At 34.0% G+C, this 17,113-nt stretch overlaps 1 protein-coding gene across 2 annotated transcripts in view; it reads left to right on the top strand.

Moving 5' to 3' along the window:
- The window catches only part of LOC114334828 (uncharacterized), a 53,614-nt gene extending 46,153 nt beyond the window's left edge, over positions 1-7,461 (top strand). The window contains exons 7-8 of one of the 2 annotated variants that reach the window (XM_050651854.1): positions 2,206-2,586; positions 6,564-7,461. In XM_050651854.1, the coding sequence (XP_050507811.1) occupies positions 2,206-2,543 (338 nt within the window). In that variant the 3' untranslated portion in view covers positions 2,544-2,586; positions 6,564-7,461. The remainder of the gene's footprint in view (positions 1-2,205; positions 2,587-6,563) is intronic. The other variant, XM_050651853.1, reaches the window with a different exon arrangement.
- The last annotated feature ends 9,652 nt before the right edge of the window (positions 7,462-17,113 follow it).

Raw genomic sequence — 17,113 nt, 5'->3', positions numbered from 1 at the left:
AGTTTTTCATCTTGGGGAACGTTGCTCTTACAATTTCTATCCGTCTTTGTCATATTGGCCTCTGTATTAGTTGAGGCAACATAATATTAAGAAAAAGAATAACTTAATCTTTAAAATGATATCAAATCAATTAAAATTAAAAAGAAAAGGTTATTAACGATTTTTAAAACATTTCAGTTATTTATGTTTTGTTTTTAAACCAGGAGGAGTAAACTAAAAAGACAGATTCACACCAAAAGAAGTCGCTAAAAAAATCACAAAATACATCTTCTCTTTTTGTTGATCCTATCGGCATTCGACGGTAACCCATAAGTATTATTTTATAATAACACGTCGCTAGAGTGTTTTAAAAACAACAACTGTATTTTGTATAAAAGCAGACTAAAAATCTAAAAATTAAAGTAATAACGCAGAAAACACAAAAGTCGCTGATATAACTTAATTAACTTATGAAATGCCCAATGTGTCAAAATTTCATAAATGTCATTATAAATGTATAGAAAACAAACGTTTTCAGTGTTTTATTGTTACATAATGTCATTAGTGTCAAAATTTTATAACAGTGGAGTAAACTTTCCTACGGTTGGATCAATTTGAGTTGAATTTGGGTAAATTTGAATTACTCCTCCTGGATTAAAAACAGAGCACAGTACTGAATTTTACCGAACTTGTTTTTGTGTTATAGTATAGTATAGTTGATCCAAAAGATGGCATAACCCAGACATCCAAAGTGAAAGTTATCCTTCAACACCAAATTGTTCTATATGGTCCACCCAATGTCCTGAAAAAAGTCACACCATTTTGAGCGTCGGGTTTGGGGGGAGAGGGGGGAGAAATCGGTAAATTCGTAGTTTTTTAAGTTTATCGCCAATATTTCTAAAACTATGCGGTTTAGCATGAACAACTCTCTATACAAAATTGTTCTACATTAAATTTGAACTAAAAAAAAGGCCCTATGCATAATCTTTCTAAAATGAATGGTTCCAAAGTTACGGAGGTAGTATAGTATAACTGGTCCAAAAAAAGGCCTAACCCAAACATCCAAAGTAAAAGTTTTCCTCCAACACCAAAATGTTCTATATGGTCCACATATTGTTCAGTAAAAAGTTACACCATTTTGAGCGTCCGGTTTGGGAGGGAGATGGGAGAGAATTAGGTAAATTAGTAGGTTTTTACGTTTTTCGTCAATATTTCTAAAACTATGCTTTAGCGTAAACAGTGTTATATATACAAAATAGTCTACATGAAATTTAAAACAAAAAATGTTCTATACATAATTGTTATAAAATTAACGGTTCCAGAGTTACGGAGGGCGAAAGGTCGAGGTTTTCGATACTTTTTATATTTTTTGGGCAATATTTATGATATAACTATACCAAAAACCCAGACATACAAAGTGAAAGTTATTCTCCAACACCAAATTGTTCTATATGGTCCACATAATGTTCAGAAAAAAGTCACACCATTTTGAGCGTCGGGTTTGGGGGGGAGAGGGGGGAGAAATCGGTAAATATAAAAAGTATCGAAAACCTCCACTTTTCACCCTCCGTAACTCTGGAACCATTGATTTTATAACAATTATGTATAGAACCTTTTTTGTTTTAAATTTTATGTAGAACAGTTTTCTATAGAACATTCCTTACGCTAAAGCAAGGTTTTAGAAATACTGACGAAAAACGTAAAAAAACTACTAATTTACCGACTTCTCCCCCATCTCCCCCCCCAAACCGGACGCTCAAAATGGTGTAACTTTTTACTGAACAATATGTGGACCATATAGAACAATTTGGTGTTGAAGGAAAACTTTTACTTTGGATGTCTGGGTTAGGCCTTTTTTTGGACAAATTATACTATACTACCTCCGTAACTTTGGAACCGTTCATTTTAGAAGGGTTATGCATAGCGCCTTTTTTATTTCAAAATTAATGTAGAACAATTCTGTGTAGAAGGTTGTTCATGCTAAACCGCTTAGTTTTAGAAATATTGACGAAAAACGTAAAAAATTACGAATTTGCAGATTTCTCCCCGCTAATCCCCCAAAACTCGACGCTCAAAATGGTGTGACTTTTTTCTGAACATTATGTGGACCATATAGAACAATTTAGTGTTGGAGGATAACTTTCACTTTGGATGTCTGGGTTTGGGTCTAACTATACCATACTATTACGGTTCTCTTACAATAAGTTATCTAATCAAAATGTTCAGTTTTAGGTAATTTCTGCAACTTCATGGTGATGCTGATGGCACCCTGCAACTTCCTGATTTACTGCTTATTGAGCAAAAAATTCCGAACGACTTTCACAAAGATTTTCTGGCAACGGTTCAGAGCAAAACAGATCGAAGCTGATACAATCATTCGTTCTTCAACAAAAGGAATCGACTCTTCAGCTAAAGGGAAAGAGAATAAATTTCACACTTACAAAGATGGTTTGATGAAAAAAATGACCTCCAAATACAGAACTCCAAGAAACTTGGAGGTAACTATCTATTACTTTAATAAGGGGAAGTACGTCAATACGTACACAGTATGTATGAAAGTTTGATGATGGTTTGTTTACTTCTCCTGACCGCCTAATATCATTATTGGTAATTTTTTTATTTTATCATTTGCTCAAAAATAAGCTTGTTGTGTCAATTGTCACGAAGCTAGGCAAAAGTGTGGGGGACAATGTGAAACTCACTAGTTAATGTTTATAATGAAGAAAAGTTTGTATTACTTCAAAGGAATCTTAAAAAAAATCTTTAGACTAAAGAGAATAAAATAATTAATAATAAGAGACGTCTTGTATTTCAGTTCGTTAAGAGAGCGTCATAAACGCCCTTACGTACGTTTCACTCTCATTAGAGATCTTCAGAGGGGTATATATGGCTACCTTTGTAGGCACCTCTGTAGGTAGCCATATACAGGGTGGGGCATTAGTGTGACAAAGTCCAATTACTCGTTTGTCGTAAGATATACGAAAAAAAGTTATTTAGGTAAAAGTTGGGGTACAGATAGGACCATAATCTAAAAATATTTTTAAATATACAGGTAGTTTAAAAGATAATTACGTTTTTTTGTTAATTTTGTAGCAATATTTACACCCTGTAGAATTGTAGTGATTTGACATCAAATTTTTATTTTATATTTAGACGATTTTTAATATAGTCTACTATTGTTAAACATTAACAGTATAGCGAAATGTTCAATTTTATTATACAGGGTTGGTCGAAACTCGGAATGAGTATTTTCTGAGTTTTTTTAAATGGAACACCGTGTATTTTAGTATTGTAATAAAATTATATTTTATGGTACTTTTTTATTTCTTAAGCATTCCCTACTCCTAAGTGCTTTAATTTGTAAGTTATTCGTGATTCTTTAAGCCAAACATTAATTGCAACAAAAATTACGTGAAATTTTATTAGGTGGCCGTGAAAATATTCAATCAGAAATAATTTTTGGAAAAAAAAATAATTATAATCCAGCTTGATCCTTAATTTATTATTATTGGATGAGATATCCAAATAAATTCGTAGTTAAGATTGTTGGTGCGCAAAATATTAATAAAAACATACAATATTCTACCTAGTCGGCTATTACACTAAATTTGCTTAAAAATTTGACATTATACTATTTTTATAGTTCCATTTGCTTTGTTACCATTACTAATACCAGCAATAAGAATTTTTCATCAGAAATTCCCTGATAGACGACAACCAAGAAGAGAAACGTTTGAAAATTTACTAGAACAGTTTCAACGGACTGGACACTTAGATTATGATAAATCTGATAAAACAAAAACTATTGTAAATGAAGAAAACAGGAATTAAATTTAATCCTTAGTGTCACCGAGGATCTGCATATTAGTACAACCGTTCTTACAATCTGAGTATTTAGTCTGTTGAGACCGTTTTAGTATACTTTCAAAGTTTCTCTTCTTGGTTGTCGTCTATCAGGGAATGGCTGATGATAAATTTTTATTGCAAGTAACTCATTTTTGGTATACTCTCCTAACACAACGCAATTTTAATCAGTTCCTCATTAGAAAAATTAATATTGGTAATGGTAACAAATCAACTGAAACTATATAAATAGTATAATATCAAATGTTTAAGCAAATTTTATGTCATAGCCAACTAGGAGAATTTTGTATGTTTAATATTTTAAGCACCAACAACCTTAACTACGAATGTATTTGGATATCTCATCCAATATTAATAAATTAAGGATCAGGCTAGATTATTATGTATTTTCCTTTTCGAAAAATTATTTTTGATTTAATATTTTCACGGCCACCTAATAAAATTTCACGTAATTTTTGTTGCAATTAATGTTTGGCTTAAAGAATCACGAATAACTTACAAACTAAAGCACTTAGGTATAGGAAATGCTTAAGAAATAAAAAAGTACCATAAAATATCATTTCATTACAATACTTAAATTTAGAAAACTCAGAAAATACTCATTCCGAGTTTCGAACCACCCTGTATACTAAAATTAAACATTTCGCTATACTGTTAATGTTTAACAATAGTAGACTATATCAAAAATCGTTTGAACATAAAATAAAAATTTGATGTCGAATCCCTACAATTCTACAGGGTGCAAATGTTGCTACGAAATTAACAAAAAAACGTAATTATCTTTTAAACCGCGGCGTATAATATTACAAAACCCTATATTTTAAGAAAGGAAACATTGAAAATAATCAAAAAATGTAAAAATATATAGGGTGTTCCATTAAAAAAAAAAGTTTGTGTCACCCAGTCAATACGGACGTCCCTGTATATTTGAAAATATTTTTAAATTGTGGTACTATGTGTGCCCCAACTTTTACCTAAATAACTTTTCTTCGTATCTCTTACGACAAACGAGTAATTGGACTTTGTCACCCTAATGCCCCACCCTGTATACTTGTATACCCCTCTGAAGATCTCTAATAAGAGTGAAACGTACTTAAGGGCTTTTATGGTGCTCTCTGAACAAACTGAAATATAACATATTCTTAATTTCGTTATTTCGTTGAAATATATTCTATTTCGTCTTAGTAAGGTGTGCTTAGGAGTAAAACTAATCCTTTTAGACCTAAACTTTTAGACTTCCCGTGTCTCATTTCATTCATCTTTCGTTTGGTTTGCAGATAATAGAAACCACGAATCTTCTTTCTTTATCGTGTACGGACATGTCATTCATGTAATTTCGGCCAAGTATCGGGCTATGTCGGTCCTCTTGGTCTATTTTCCGATTTTTCCCCATTTTGACATGTTTAATTTTAATGGGGCGACTTCCGTTCTTATCCTATTCATGGTTTTCCAAGTTTTAGTCTAGAGATTGGTCAGTCCATTGAACCTACGGAAAAGGAAAATACTCATCCTGCACTGTTTCAAGAAAGCTTTTCCTGGATTTTAGTCACTTTCGTGGTTCGAGCTCTGTATATGGCATCTATAGATTTGGGAGTGGCATCGATTTCATGCATCTCGTTACTATCCTGCATGTCTCATTTAACGGAGTATCAACTTGTTTGTGTAAGCAGATCTGTTCCAAATGAAGCACGTATAATTCAGCAGTTACAAAACACACTGCCTGTGCTTTTGTTCTTAAGACGCCAGGACATGTACCCTATTTACTGCCCTTTAACTTTCTGAGTTAGCTTTTTCTAGTTCTTACTTTCCCGCTCGTTTTTATGCAGTTGTCTGTAGGTAAGGGACCAAAGTTATTCCACGATATTTAGGTTGGTGTATGTGTTCTAATGTACATATTACAATTCTACGTAATTTGGAGTTTTCGTTTTGCTTTCTTTGCGCAAGAGGTGGAAGGCACAGACTTCGGTTTTAGAGGAATAGGTCTCGGGGAATTCTGCAGGTATTGTTTTTCTCATTGTTTATCTCTTCCATTTCATTAAAAGTTTTTCCTTGAGCACATATTATGAGATCGTCAGCATAGAGAAAGTGATTGGTTTAAGTCGGCGTGTGTTGATCGTTTATATATTGAAAAACGTTGGTGCTAAAACACTTTCTTGTAGGAAGGCTGCTCTTTTGAACACTCCACCTAATTATTTTGTTCACCAGCGTAACGAAAAAACGTCTATTTTGCAGTAACGAATATCCGACGATACTAGATGGTGGTCATTAACGGTTTTGGTACAATTTGTGGTGCAATGTCTTGTGCCTCACTGTGTCGTAGGTTGCTGTCAGATCTACGAAAGCAGCACCTCTTATAAGTTTTTCTTCTAAGGCCTCTTCAATGTGTTCTGTTAGTACGAGAACTTAATCGGTACAAGATTTGCCGGGTCTGAATTCTCCTTGTTGGAGGATGTAGGATCAGGTGCTTGTCGACATTTCTGGAACAAAATAAGGCTCTCGTATAGTTTGAAAAGATAACACAACAGGGAAATAGGTCTATCGCTACTGGCATTGTATGGCTCCTTCCTTGGTTTTAACAAGGCTATTGCTTTAGATACATTACTATTATTATCATAGTGTAGGTCAGCTTAAGCCAAGTGCATGCATGCATGAACTAGATCCGTAGCATTTGCAACCAATTGATTTTTATATAATATACATACATTGTTGTTATTTTCCAGACACATAGTTTGACTAGTATGCCTCGTTCAAAACCAGCGGTGATGCGGCCAATTGGAAAGGCGAAATCCTGTGATTTAAATGTGTAAAGAACTCTTTAGTTTTAGGATCTAATTATACTCAGTGACATTAGAAGTGCTACACCCATAAGGAATAATTTCTTGAACTGTATTTTTTGGCAACATATTAGATTTAGATCAATTAATAATGTATTTGGCGACCCCGTTACCTGAATACATTCCTGTACACTCATTCCAAGCAACTTGAACTTCATGGTGTAACTGTGCCAGAGTCTGTGGAGGATGGTGCAGTGGACAGTGGACAGTCTCCTTCCCATCATATCCCATACATGTTCGATAGGATTTAAATCCGGTGAACGAGGTGGCTACGGCAAAACATTAACGCCAGTTTTTGAAGAAAGAAGCCTCAACGCGCAGAGAAGTTGCAGAGCACATAGAGCAAATTAAACAGATCACGGAAGAGCGGCATGCCCTATACAAAGCTCTAACACCACCAAAGCGACTGAAATCCAAGAAAACCTTCCTTGGAACAGTGCAGGATGAACCGCCTGAAGTTTACAAGAAGTATAAAAGATAAAACATTGATATTGTTATTATAGTGTGCTAGAAATATAGATTGTGTTGCCACAAAATTAAGTATACAAGAAATCATTCCTTCTAGATGTAACACTTCTAATGTCAGTGAGTATTATGTATTTTATGTTTAGTGCTAGAAGTTTACAGATTATTCCTCTAAATTGTAAAGTACGATTTATATTAGTATAAAGTTTAATTATATTGTAGTGCTATATTTTAAAAAATGAGTTACTCTAATAAATACATATTATGCTTATTCCTGTAAAATTTTCTAGTTCCATTTAAAATAAATGTTCGAAGTTTCTATACCTGATAGTATTTTATACCTATTTCCTTTTCTTTCTTCCTTTTCCTTGTAATTTAGGAAAATGGAGATTACAGCATGTAATATTATAAAGTATTACAGCCTACATGATGAGAACAAAGCATTCGATAACGTAAAACACGAACTAATGATAAAATATCAATTTACAATATTTGGGATTGGATGGTTGATATATTCAATATTTTCTATGTTCTTTTCAAATTTCATGTGGATTATAAGGCCCACTTCTGAGCTAGCATAGTCCCCCTTGTCTTTTCCGCTGTAAATGAGTAGGAAATCTTGGTATTTTGAAGTTTCTTTTCCTTTCCTTCTGATTTCGGAGAGCGCGCATAAATCTATTATGTAGGTGTTCATTTCTATTAGTATCTCTTGGTCTCTCTTTGTCCATGACTTAATACGATACTCGGTAATCAAGGGGAACAGACAAAATCATAGAAAACATTAAAATACTGGAAAAGGATATAAGATGGCAGAAAAACAAATAAAAATCTTCTGTTATGCTGACGACGCAATCTTAATCTCCGATAACGAGGATAACCTACAGCGAATGGCACAAACTTTCAATACAGTGGCGAAGAACTACAACATGAAAATATCAACAGCTAAGACCAAATCCCTGGTATTGTCAAGGGAACCCATAAGATGCAAATTAGTAATTAACAACGAACCAATTGAACAAGTCTCGAGATTCCAATATCTGGGAGTCGAAATATGTAGTTATGGAGATGTTAAAGAGAGCGTCCGAAAGCAAGCAAATAAAGCCAACTACGTGTCAGGATGTCTGAGGGATGTCATCAGGAGAAACAACATATGAGTCTGGAAGGGAAAGTACGCATATACAAATCATGTGTAAGACCGATCATGACGTACGCGATAGAAACAAGATGTGACAGCAGAAACCAAGAGGATACTGATAACATCAGAAATGAGAACGTTGAGGTCAATAACTGGGAAAACACTGAGATACAGAATACCGAACGACAGAATAAGAGATATCTGTAACATACAAGATATAGTACTGTGGGGAAGACAGAGACAACGAAAGTGGAATCAGCATGTGACGAGAATGGACAGCGAGAGAATAGCCCGTATAGCCAGGGATTCGAAACCAACAGGTGGAAGACCAATAGGAAGGCCCTTTAAAAGGTGGCGAGATAGCTGGCAGTCAACATCACAGCTAGTAATACAAGTTCAAAATCAGTTAAGAACAGGCCAAGAGGCCTAATATAAGATGAAGCAGAAGGGATTGAAGGAATAGGAAGGCCCTTTAAAAGGTGGCGAGATAGCTGGCAATCAACATCACAGCTAGGAATACAAGCTCAAAATCGGTTAAGAACAGGCCAAGAGGCCTAATATAAGATGAAGCAGAAGGGATTGAAGGAATAGGAAGGCCCTTTAAAAGGTGGCGAGATAGCTGGCAGTCAACATCACAGCTAGGAATACAAGCTCAAAATCGGTTAAGAACAGGCCAAGAGGCCTAATATAAGATGAAGAAGAAGGGATTGAATGCCAAAGACATCAAAGAGCTATCAACAATCTGTATTGAAACCAGCTAGCAACAGTACCTACGTCTTCAAAATTTTAACAAAACGGAAGATTTCTCAATATGAAAGGGAAGGTTGTATACTGTTGCCAATGTTTTTGAACGTCTTTTCTTCTTCTTCCTTTTTGTAAGCAATTCTGCTTGTTCATTGGCGGATTGATACCTCTATGGAAGGTTGTCGCTCCATCTTTTGCGCGGTCGGCCGATACTTCTTCTGCCGATTGGTGATTTAACCACGCGTGCCTTCCCCATTCTCAGTATATTTTTTTTGAAGTTATACTTCTTTACCGGCGATAGAGGGTGATTTTTTTATATGTTAAAACCTATCAGCCCGGCGCATGCGCATTATAACTTTGTTCTGATTGGATGTTCAAATGACATGTCAAAAATTATCCGATATGGCAGCTGTAGGACAGCTGTGGTTTGGAGGTAAAGGTAAAGGTAAACAAATGTATAATATATTAGTTTTATTGTTGTGAGGACAGAAACAAAAAAGTTTATAATATTGTAGTGACTTTTAAATAGTTTTTAAAAGCAACAGGTACGTAATAATTGTTAATGTATCATGGGTATAAACCTACCTATTTGATCTGCCAAAATACATAGTATGTAATACTTTTATTTATATAATTTGATTACCATCAAAATTTCTATCAATATTCACCTAATATATTGTTTTTTTACTCTATGTTTTGTTGTATTTTTTCAATTCTAAATCATTTCAATTCAAAATTAAAATAATTTGATCAATTTTCAAAATATCAAAATATCACAAGTTTAATCCGTTTAGTTAGTCGATCTTCGTATATAATGACACATAGTGTCCGTGGCTAAGCGGAGAAGGCGAATGAATTCCAATACCAACCGCTCTTATCAGCGCTGGTTCGAGTCCCAATAGAAACTTTCTTTTTTGTTTTTTTAATACATTTTATGATTGTAAGTATATTTATTATATAATTGTATTTTCAGAAAATACGTATTTAGTTAAAAAAAATTTTCGACAATTAATGTTCAGACATCATTTGTGGCTTGTTTAATGTGTTTGTGTGTGTTTTATTATTTTATTATTTTAATTTTTGGCACTGTTCTAATAAAAATATTTGAGAAGTAGTAAGTATAAATTAGTTTAATATTTAAACAAAATATAAATAAAAAGTATATTAATTTCGTTTAAATCATATAATAGAAGTATAACTTCTTACGTGCGTACAAAGTACACACACATTCTTTTTTTGTACTTGATTTCTCATTTCTTTGTCCTAACTTGACAACGTAATTCCAAGCAGAGCCGTGCGGTACATCTTTTCAATATGATGCAAGTCTTCGAAATGCCGCCCTTAAATATTATTGAAACTTAACTTACTTTTATTTTTATTTAAGGGGTAGGCGCAAAATCTTGTTTGCGCCTAAGGGGGTCTAAGGGAATCCACTGCTATTTAAATGCATTCATTTTTTCGAATCTTGAGAAAACTAATTAATATTTTTGAAAAATTTAAATGCAGAATGAAAGAATACATTATTATCGAGGAACGAAAGGAACTTAGAATGAACAAAAAGTTTTTTTGAATAAAATATTTGAAATTAAAAATCACACTAAATTTTCTATTTTTCTCACTTGTAACCTTCGGCCCTCGGTAATAATGTAATCTTTCATTCTGCGTTTAAATTTTTCAAAAATACTTATTAGTTTTCTCAGAATTCGAAAAAATGAATCTATTTAAATTAGCATTAGACCAAGATTTTGCGCTTACCCCCTTAAATAAAAGTACACAAAATGAACGAAAACTTTTATTTTAAAAACAAAACATACTGTAAATTAAATGAAGTATGTACCCTTCTGACTTTAATTTTGACAAACTCGTCAATCAGAGTGGGGATAGGTAGGTCTAGCAGCTAGTGAGGACTCTATTGAAATAAGTGCTAAATTTTATAGTTTTGTTTGTCTTATTCGTAAATAGTTTTTAATAATTTTTAATTTTGAAACACTTCAAACTTTCTTCACTAACTACCGAGATAGGGAGTGTTAATAAAATTCTTAGTGATACTACTACATTCGGGTATGAAGAAATTAGGTCATTTTGGCAGAAATAGTTCAAAACCTTAAGTATCATTTGGGATATATCACGCAATTCTTCTAGAAGATCATTTGCCTCTATATCAGATTCGTTTTCTTTTTCTATTGAAAGTATTGAATGAAGATGCATACGATGTTGTTCTAGTGTTTTATTATCCATTTCCCTCAATTTGAAAATATCATATAAAAGTTTAAAATTTTTATTATGAGTTTCTCGAAGCGAAAATCGATCAATCAAAGAATTAATAGCAATGTCTAAAGTCTAAAGTATAGATGAACAAATTTATTTTAAATTAGCTTCATCTGTTAACCCGTCCACAGATTTTTAGTAATCATAATATAGAAAAATATAGAAAAATATAATAATAATCATAATATAATCATAATATATATAATATAATCATAATATAGAAAAATATAGGTTAATATAGAAAAATGTGTCGTTCTTCATCTCGGCAAGAATAACCCTCGGTTAAATTATTTTATTAACGGCACCGTTTTAAAAAAGACCGATTGTCACTCTGGGCCCTGATTCTAAATCAAATTTCGACCAAAAACAAGTCGCTTTCAATATGGCGACTGTCGAAATTATTTGACACGGAGATGAATGAATGGCCAAAAGCGAGGTTAGGTTTAGTTTAGATGTGTTTTGTTTATTTCTTGCAAGGAAAACTAAATCAAAAGGTATTATAATATAGCTGGGTTTAATTGAAATTTGCTTGTTTTGAGGAATTAGATAAAATAGTATTAAATTAGAAATATAATAATTGAGAATGTCCACAACATGAATCATCAACTCAATGAAAGATGTGAGGTAATAATCTGGGAAAATTAGTAAAAAACAAGGAAAATTAATTACCAGCTATTTTATTGCTGGACATGCTGAAATCAAATCTTAAGATTTCCTATATTAGTAATATAGCTGTGCAAAGTCCACAGAAAGTGTGCTATTTTGTTTATAAACAAATTAGCGCTCCGAAATCTTTTTTTTTTATTATTGGTCTATAACTCCGAAAATTTTAACTTTAAACCAAAACACTCACATAAAAATTGACAGTAATTTAATTCTGCACATTGATAATTTATTCCAATTTCCTTCGACGGAAATTTTCTTCGGAAAATTCGGGTTTTCCAAACAAAATCTTTAATTTTCAACTAAAATTTGAGGGAAGTAGTTATTTATCAATAATTAAATAATTTGGTGACAGTGACATAAATCTTTTTTGTTATGAGTGTCTTGAAGATATGAAAATTTGTATGTACAAAGAGGACCGGAATTAAAAGGTATCTAATGGTTCAAAGATTAAAATCCTGTTGTTTATAACTCTGTCGCAAATGCCGGTCAAATTTGACCGGTTATACCTGGAATCACTCCTCGCAATTCAATTTGTTTTTCTTCGAAAAGGACACAGAAGCCGTGCTCTTTTGAACAGCGTTAACTTAATTTAATTTAATCTAATATTTTCTGAGGGGTTCTATTTGTTTATAAGCCAAAAAATTGTTTCTTTATAACATTCCTGAGACCGCTCAAATGGTCCAATTTCAATCCTGTAAGGTACGTTGAATAGGTATAGTGCTTTTTTATATGAAAATCATAGTTATTCTGGTGTATCATAATCTTTCTGGTTATTATTTCGACCGAAATTTTTTAATTAACATTTTAATTATTGCTAAACTATTGGTTAGATTGTCGCCGGTCTCCTGATATACAGAGAGGGGCTAAATTATGGAATAAATTCATTTTCTCTAAAATGGACGATTTTAGAGAAAAATCCCGAAACAGGTCGATTTTTATTTTTAAATTAAATTTCTTGGCATATATTTCAAACTAGTGACGTCATCCATCCGAGCGTGATGACGTAATTATTTTTTTAAATAGGAATATGGGTTCGTGTTGTAGCTCATTTACAAAGGCGTTCAATTCTCTATTCAGTATTATAAACATTAATATCAATATTTATACAGGGAGGCCAAAAAAAATTTTGAATTAAATTAATTGACGCAAGAAGAAGAATGCATGTAATTTATTTAACTCAAAATACATTCTATTGCTGTCAGAAAATAGAAAAAAATGTTTATTTTGCAAATAAACATTGCTTTTAGCTTAAATTAAAAGTTCAAACTGCCAATAGGTAGGAGGGAGGCTGTTTGTGATTTAATTTAAGCGAAAAGAAATGTTTATTTGTGAAATAAACCTTTTTTTCTATTTTCTGACAGCAGTACAATGTATTTTGAGTTAAATAAATTACATACATTCTTCTTTTTGCGCCAATTAATTTAATTCAAAATTTTTTTTTGGCAACCCTGTATAAATACCTAATGATATTAATGTTTATATTACTGAATAGAGAATTAAACGCCCTTTCAAATGACTTACCACACGACCCCTATTCCCATTAACAAAATTATCGATTACGTCATCACGCTCAGATGGATGACGTCACTAGTATGAAATATATGCCAAAAAATTGTAATTTAAAAATAAAAATCGACCTCTTTCGGGATTTTGCTCCAAAATCGTCCGTTTTAAAGAAATGAATTTATTCCATAATTTAGCCCCTCTGCGTATAATCTACTATAATAAATCTTTCATGTCTTCAATTATTTAATTATTGATAAATAATTAGGTACTTCCCTAAAATTTTAATTGAAAATGGCAGATTTTTTGGGAAAACTCGGATTTTCTGAGTAAAATTTTTGTTGAAGGAAATCGGAAAAAAAATAACTTTGTGCAGAACTAAATTACGGTGAATTTTTATTTGAGTGTTTTTGGCTCAAAGGAAAAATTATAGGAGTTACAGACCACTAATTGAAAAAAAAAGAAGATTTAGGAGTGCTAATTTGTTTATAAATAAAATAACACACTTTCTGCGGACTTGTCATACCCCATATTACTAATATATGCAATCTTAAGATTCGATTTTAGCAATAAAATAGCTGGTAAATAATTTTTCCCAAAAATGGTACTATTATTTCGATAATTTTCCCAGACTATCAACAAACTCCAAGAAACCGAAGCGCCAACCCAAATTCTGAGCAGTCTCAACATGATAAGGTTAATATCCCCAGTTGCTGTCATGGCGGTGTCGAAATGAAATTGCGACTGTCGAAATGAATTAGAATCAGGCCCCTGATCTCGGCGTGTTAATAGACTCACAATTGTCCTGGACTCCTCAAACGTTGCAACAGTGTAATAAAGCCAATCGCATGGTATATCTTATTAGTAAAGTTTTTTCGTCCTGTGACAGTCGAACCTTAGCAAAATTGTATAAAACTTATGTGAGACCTATATTAGAATTTGCTAATTCAGTGTGGTGCCCGGTTCTTCAGCGTGATGTAAATATGCTGGAAAATGTACAGCGACGAGTAACACGGATCCCGTATTCATTGGTGCGTCCCTCATATGAAGATCGTTTAAGGATCATGGATTTAGTTCCATTATCCGCCCGCAGACTTAGAGGCGACTTAATTACAACATTCAATTCATTTCATTACGAAACTTCTTCACTCAGAAATTTCTTTACAATAAATACAGATGAGCGGTTAAGAGGCCATCCCAGAAAGCTAAGAAGAGAACTCTGCAGAACCAACATCAGGTTAAACTTTTTATCAAATAGGGTTGTTTATGCTTGGAATTCATTACCGGCTTATGTCGCTATGGCTCCTAGTACAAATAGTTTTAAGAATAGACTCGATAATAATTGATTGTATTTTTAATTTAATTATATGTAAATCAGCATAAGTGTAAAACAGCTAAGTACCAAAATTTGTTTAGCTTTTAGAGTATAATAGGATTCTAATCCTCTATTCTTATTGAATGTTAATAATAATAATAATAATAATAATAATAAACGCTTTTTTGCCTGGGGATCGCCAGGGCACGTCTGGAGCCGACGCTGGACGTGACAGCATGCGGGACGTCGGTGGCAGGGTGTTGAGGAGGCGGGCCCCTGTCACACAAACAGCTACAGCCCAACAACAAGAACAACAACCACAAGCGAGCCAAACAACAGCAAGAGCTCCACTCGCTGAAGGTGCTGCGCCGGAACATCAGCCAGCGCTCACTCAAGCGGGACGACCGAGGCAGCGCATGAAATGGACTGTGTCCATTAACGAAAGCATTTTGCGCTTCTATTATAAGGTGACAAACCTCGGTCAAGAAACGATCGGCTACAGACAACAGCTGTATGCCGAATTTTGCAGGGAGTACCCAGATATTCAAGTATCGGAGCAAAGAGTATCAGATCAATACCGGGTAATCGTAAGAAACAACCTTATCCCAGAGACTAGACACAATACGATCAAAAGCGAAGTCGAACGGGAGATTAATAACCAAGAGCTAGTTTTAGATCAAGCCCCTAATGAAATCCTTGATGAGCAGATTCCTGAGATTCCCATACCAGAAACTCAACCTGACAATACACAGCAGGAAAACAACGAGTTGCGCGATAGTCTAGAGAACGAAATGGCTCGTGCCGTACAAGAGTTTAATGGAACAAATCCACTTAGCAGACCACCGCTACCACGAATAAACTCTTGTAAGAAACTAGGTGCCCTGTTACAAATTGTGAATACTGAAGTCCTACCCAATTATGTCGTAGAAGCCCACACACTGGAGTATCTGCATATGCTAATCTACTGTGCAGCTACAGCAATTGCCAATGTAATGGGCGTTAAGATCAGAACACGACGGGGGTACTAATAACGGAAGGACTGGTAACAGAATTGCACCCTGGGAAAAAAGACTTCTCGGAAAAATTGAATTACTGCGTAGGGATATTGGTCAAGTCACAGAATATATAAGAGGTGTTACAAGTAGAAAAGTCATTAAAAGAGCTGAAGAAATAATGCGGAGCACTGCAAGACACTCGAGATACGATCCAGAAAATAACACAGCCCAACAGTGTCTGGATACATTAAAACAAAAACTCTCCGTCTATTCAGGACGATTAAGAAGGTATAAAGTTAGTAACAACCGAAAATGTGACAATGCACTTTTTGAGAACTCTGAGAAGGCGTTCTACCGAAAACTCAATTCCACCGTAGAAAGTGTCGACAAGTCTTACCCAAGCCAAGAAGAAATTCATGAGTTTTGGGGAAATCAACTTTCCACACCAGCTGCTTTTAACAACAATGCTGGCTGGATAGAAGATACGACGCACAACTGTCACCACTACGTCACTGCTAACTACGAACCATTCACGACTGAAGAAGTCTCAAATGTCATCAAAGAGCTTCATAACTGGAAATCTCCTGGACCAGACGGAGTTCAGAACTTCTGGCTTAAAAAGTTTTGGAGTATTCATGAGTGCTTATCAACATTAATTAATCATGTTATTTCTAATCCGCAGGAATTACCATCATTTCTAACTCAGGGAACTACTTACTTAATACCCAAGGATCAAAATAACACCCAAGATCCATCCAAGTACCGCCCAATTACTTGTCTTCCAACTTTGTATAAATTGGTCACATCCTGTGTAACCCGGCGTATCTACCAACACTGTGCTCTAAACAATATCATAGAGCCTCAACAGAAAGGATGCGCTAAGGGTTCCATGGGTTGCAAAGAACAGCTTATCATCGACTCAGTCATTTCTAACCAGGCATTCACTAAAAAAAGGAACCTTTTTACTGCTTTTATTGACTATAAAAAGGCCTTTGATTCAGTACCGCATGAATGGCTAATAGATATATTGAAAATATACAAAGTAGATGATAACATAGTGACCTTTTTAAGGCATATAATGAGAGATTGGAAGACTAAAATTCACCTCCAAATACCTGGTAAAAACAATATCGAAACCGAAAATATCGCAATCAACCGGGGCCTATTTCAAGGAGACTCGTTGAGTCCATTGTGGTTCTGTTTAGCTTTGAACCCCCTTTCCCAGCTATTAAACTGCACTGACTCAGGTTTTAGCATTAAAAGCAATAATACTGTGGTAGCGAAGCTCAATCATCTGTTGTATATGGATGATTTGAAATTAATGGCTTCCACTCGAGAACACCTA

Source organism: Diabrotica virgifera, chromosome 5, assembly GCF_917563875.1.
Source record: "Diabrotica virgifera virgifera chromosome 5, PGI_DIABVI_V3a".
Taxonomy (NCBI): Eukaryota; Metazoa; Arthropoda; class Insecta; order Coleoptera; family Chrysomelidae; genus Diabrotica; species Diabrotica virgifera.
The sequence above is the reverse complement of the archived record's forward strand: the minus strand, read 5'-3'. Positions and strand labels throughout refer to the sequence as shown.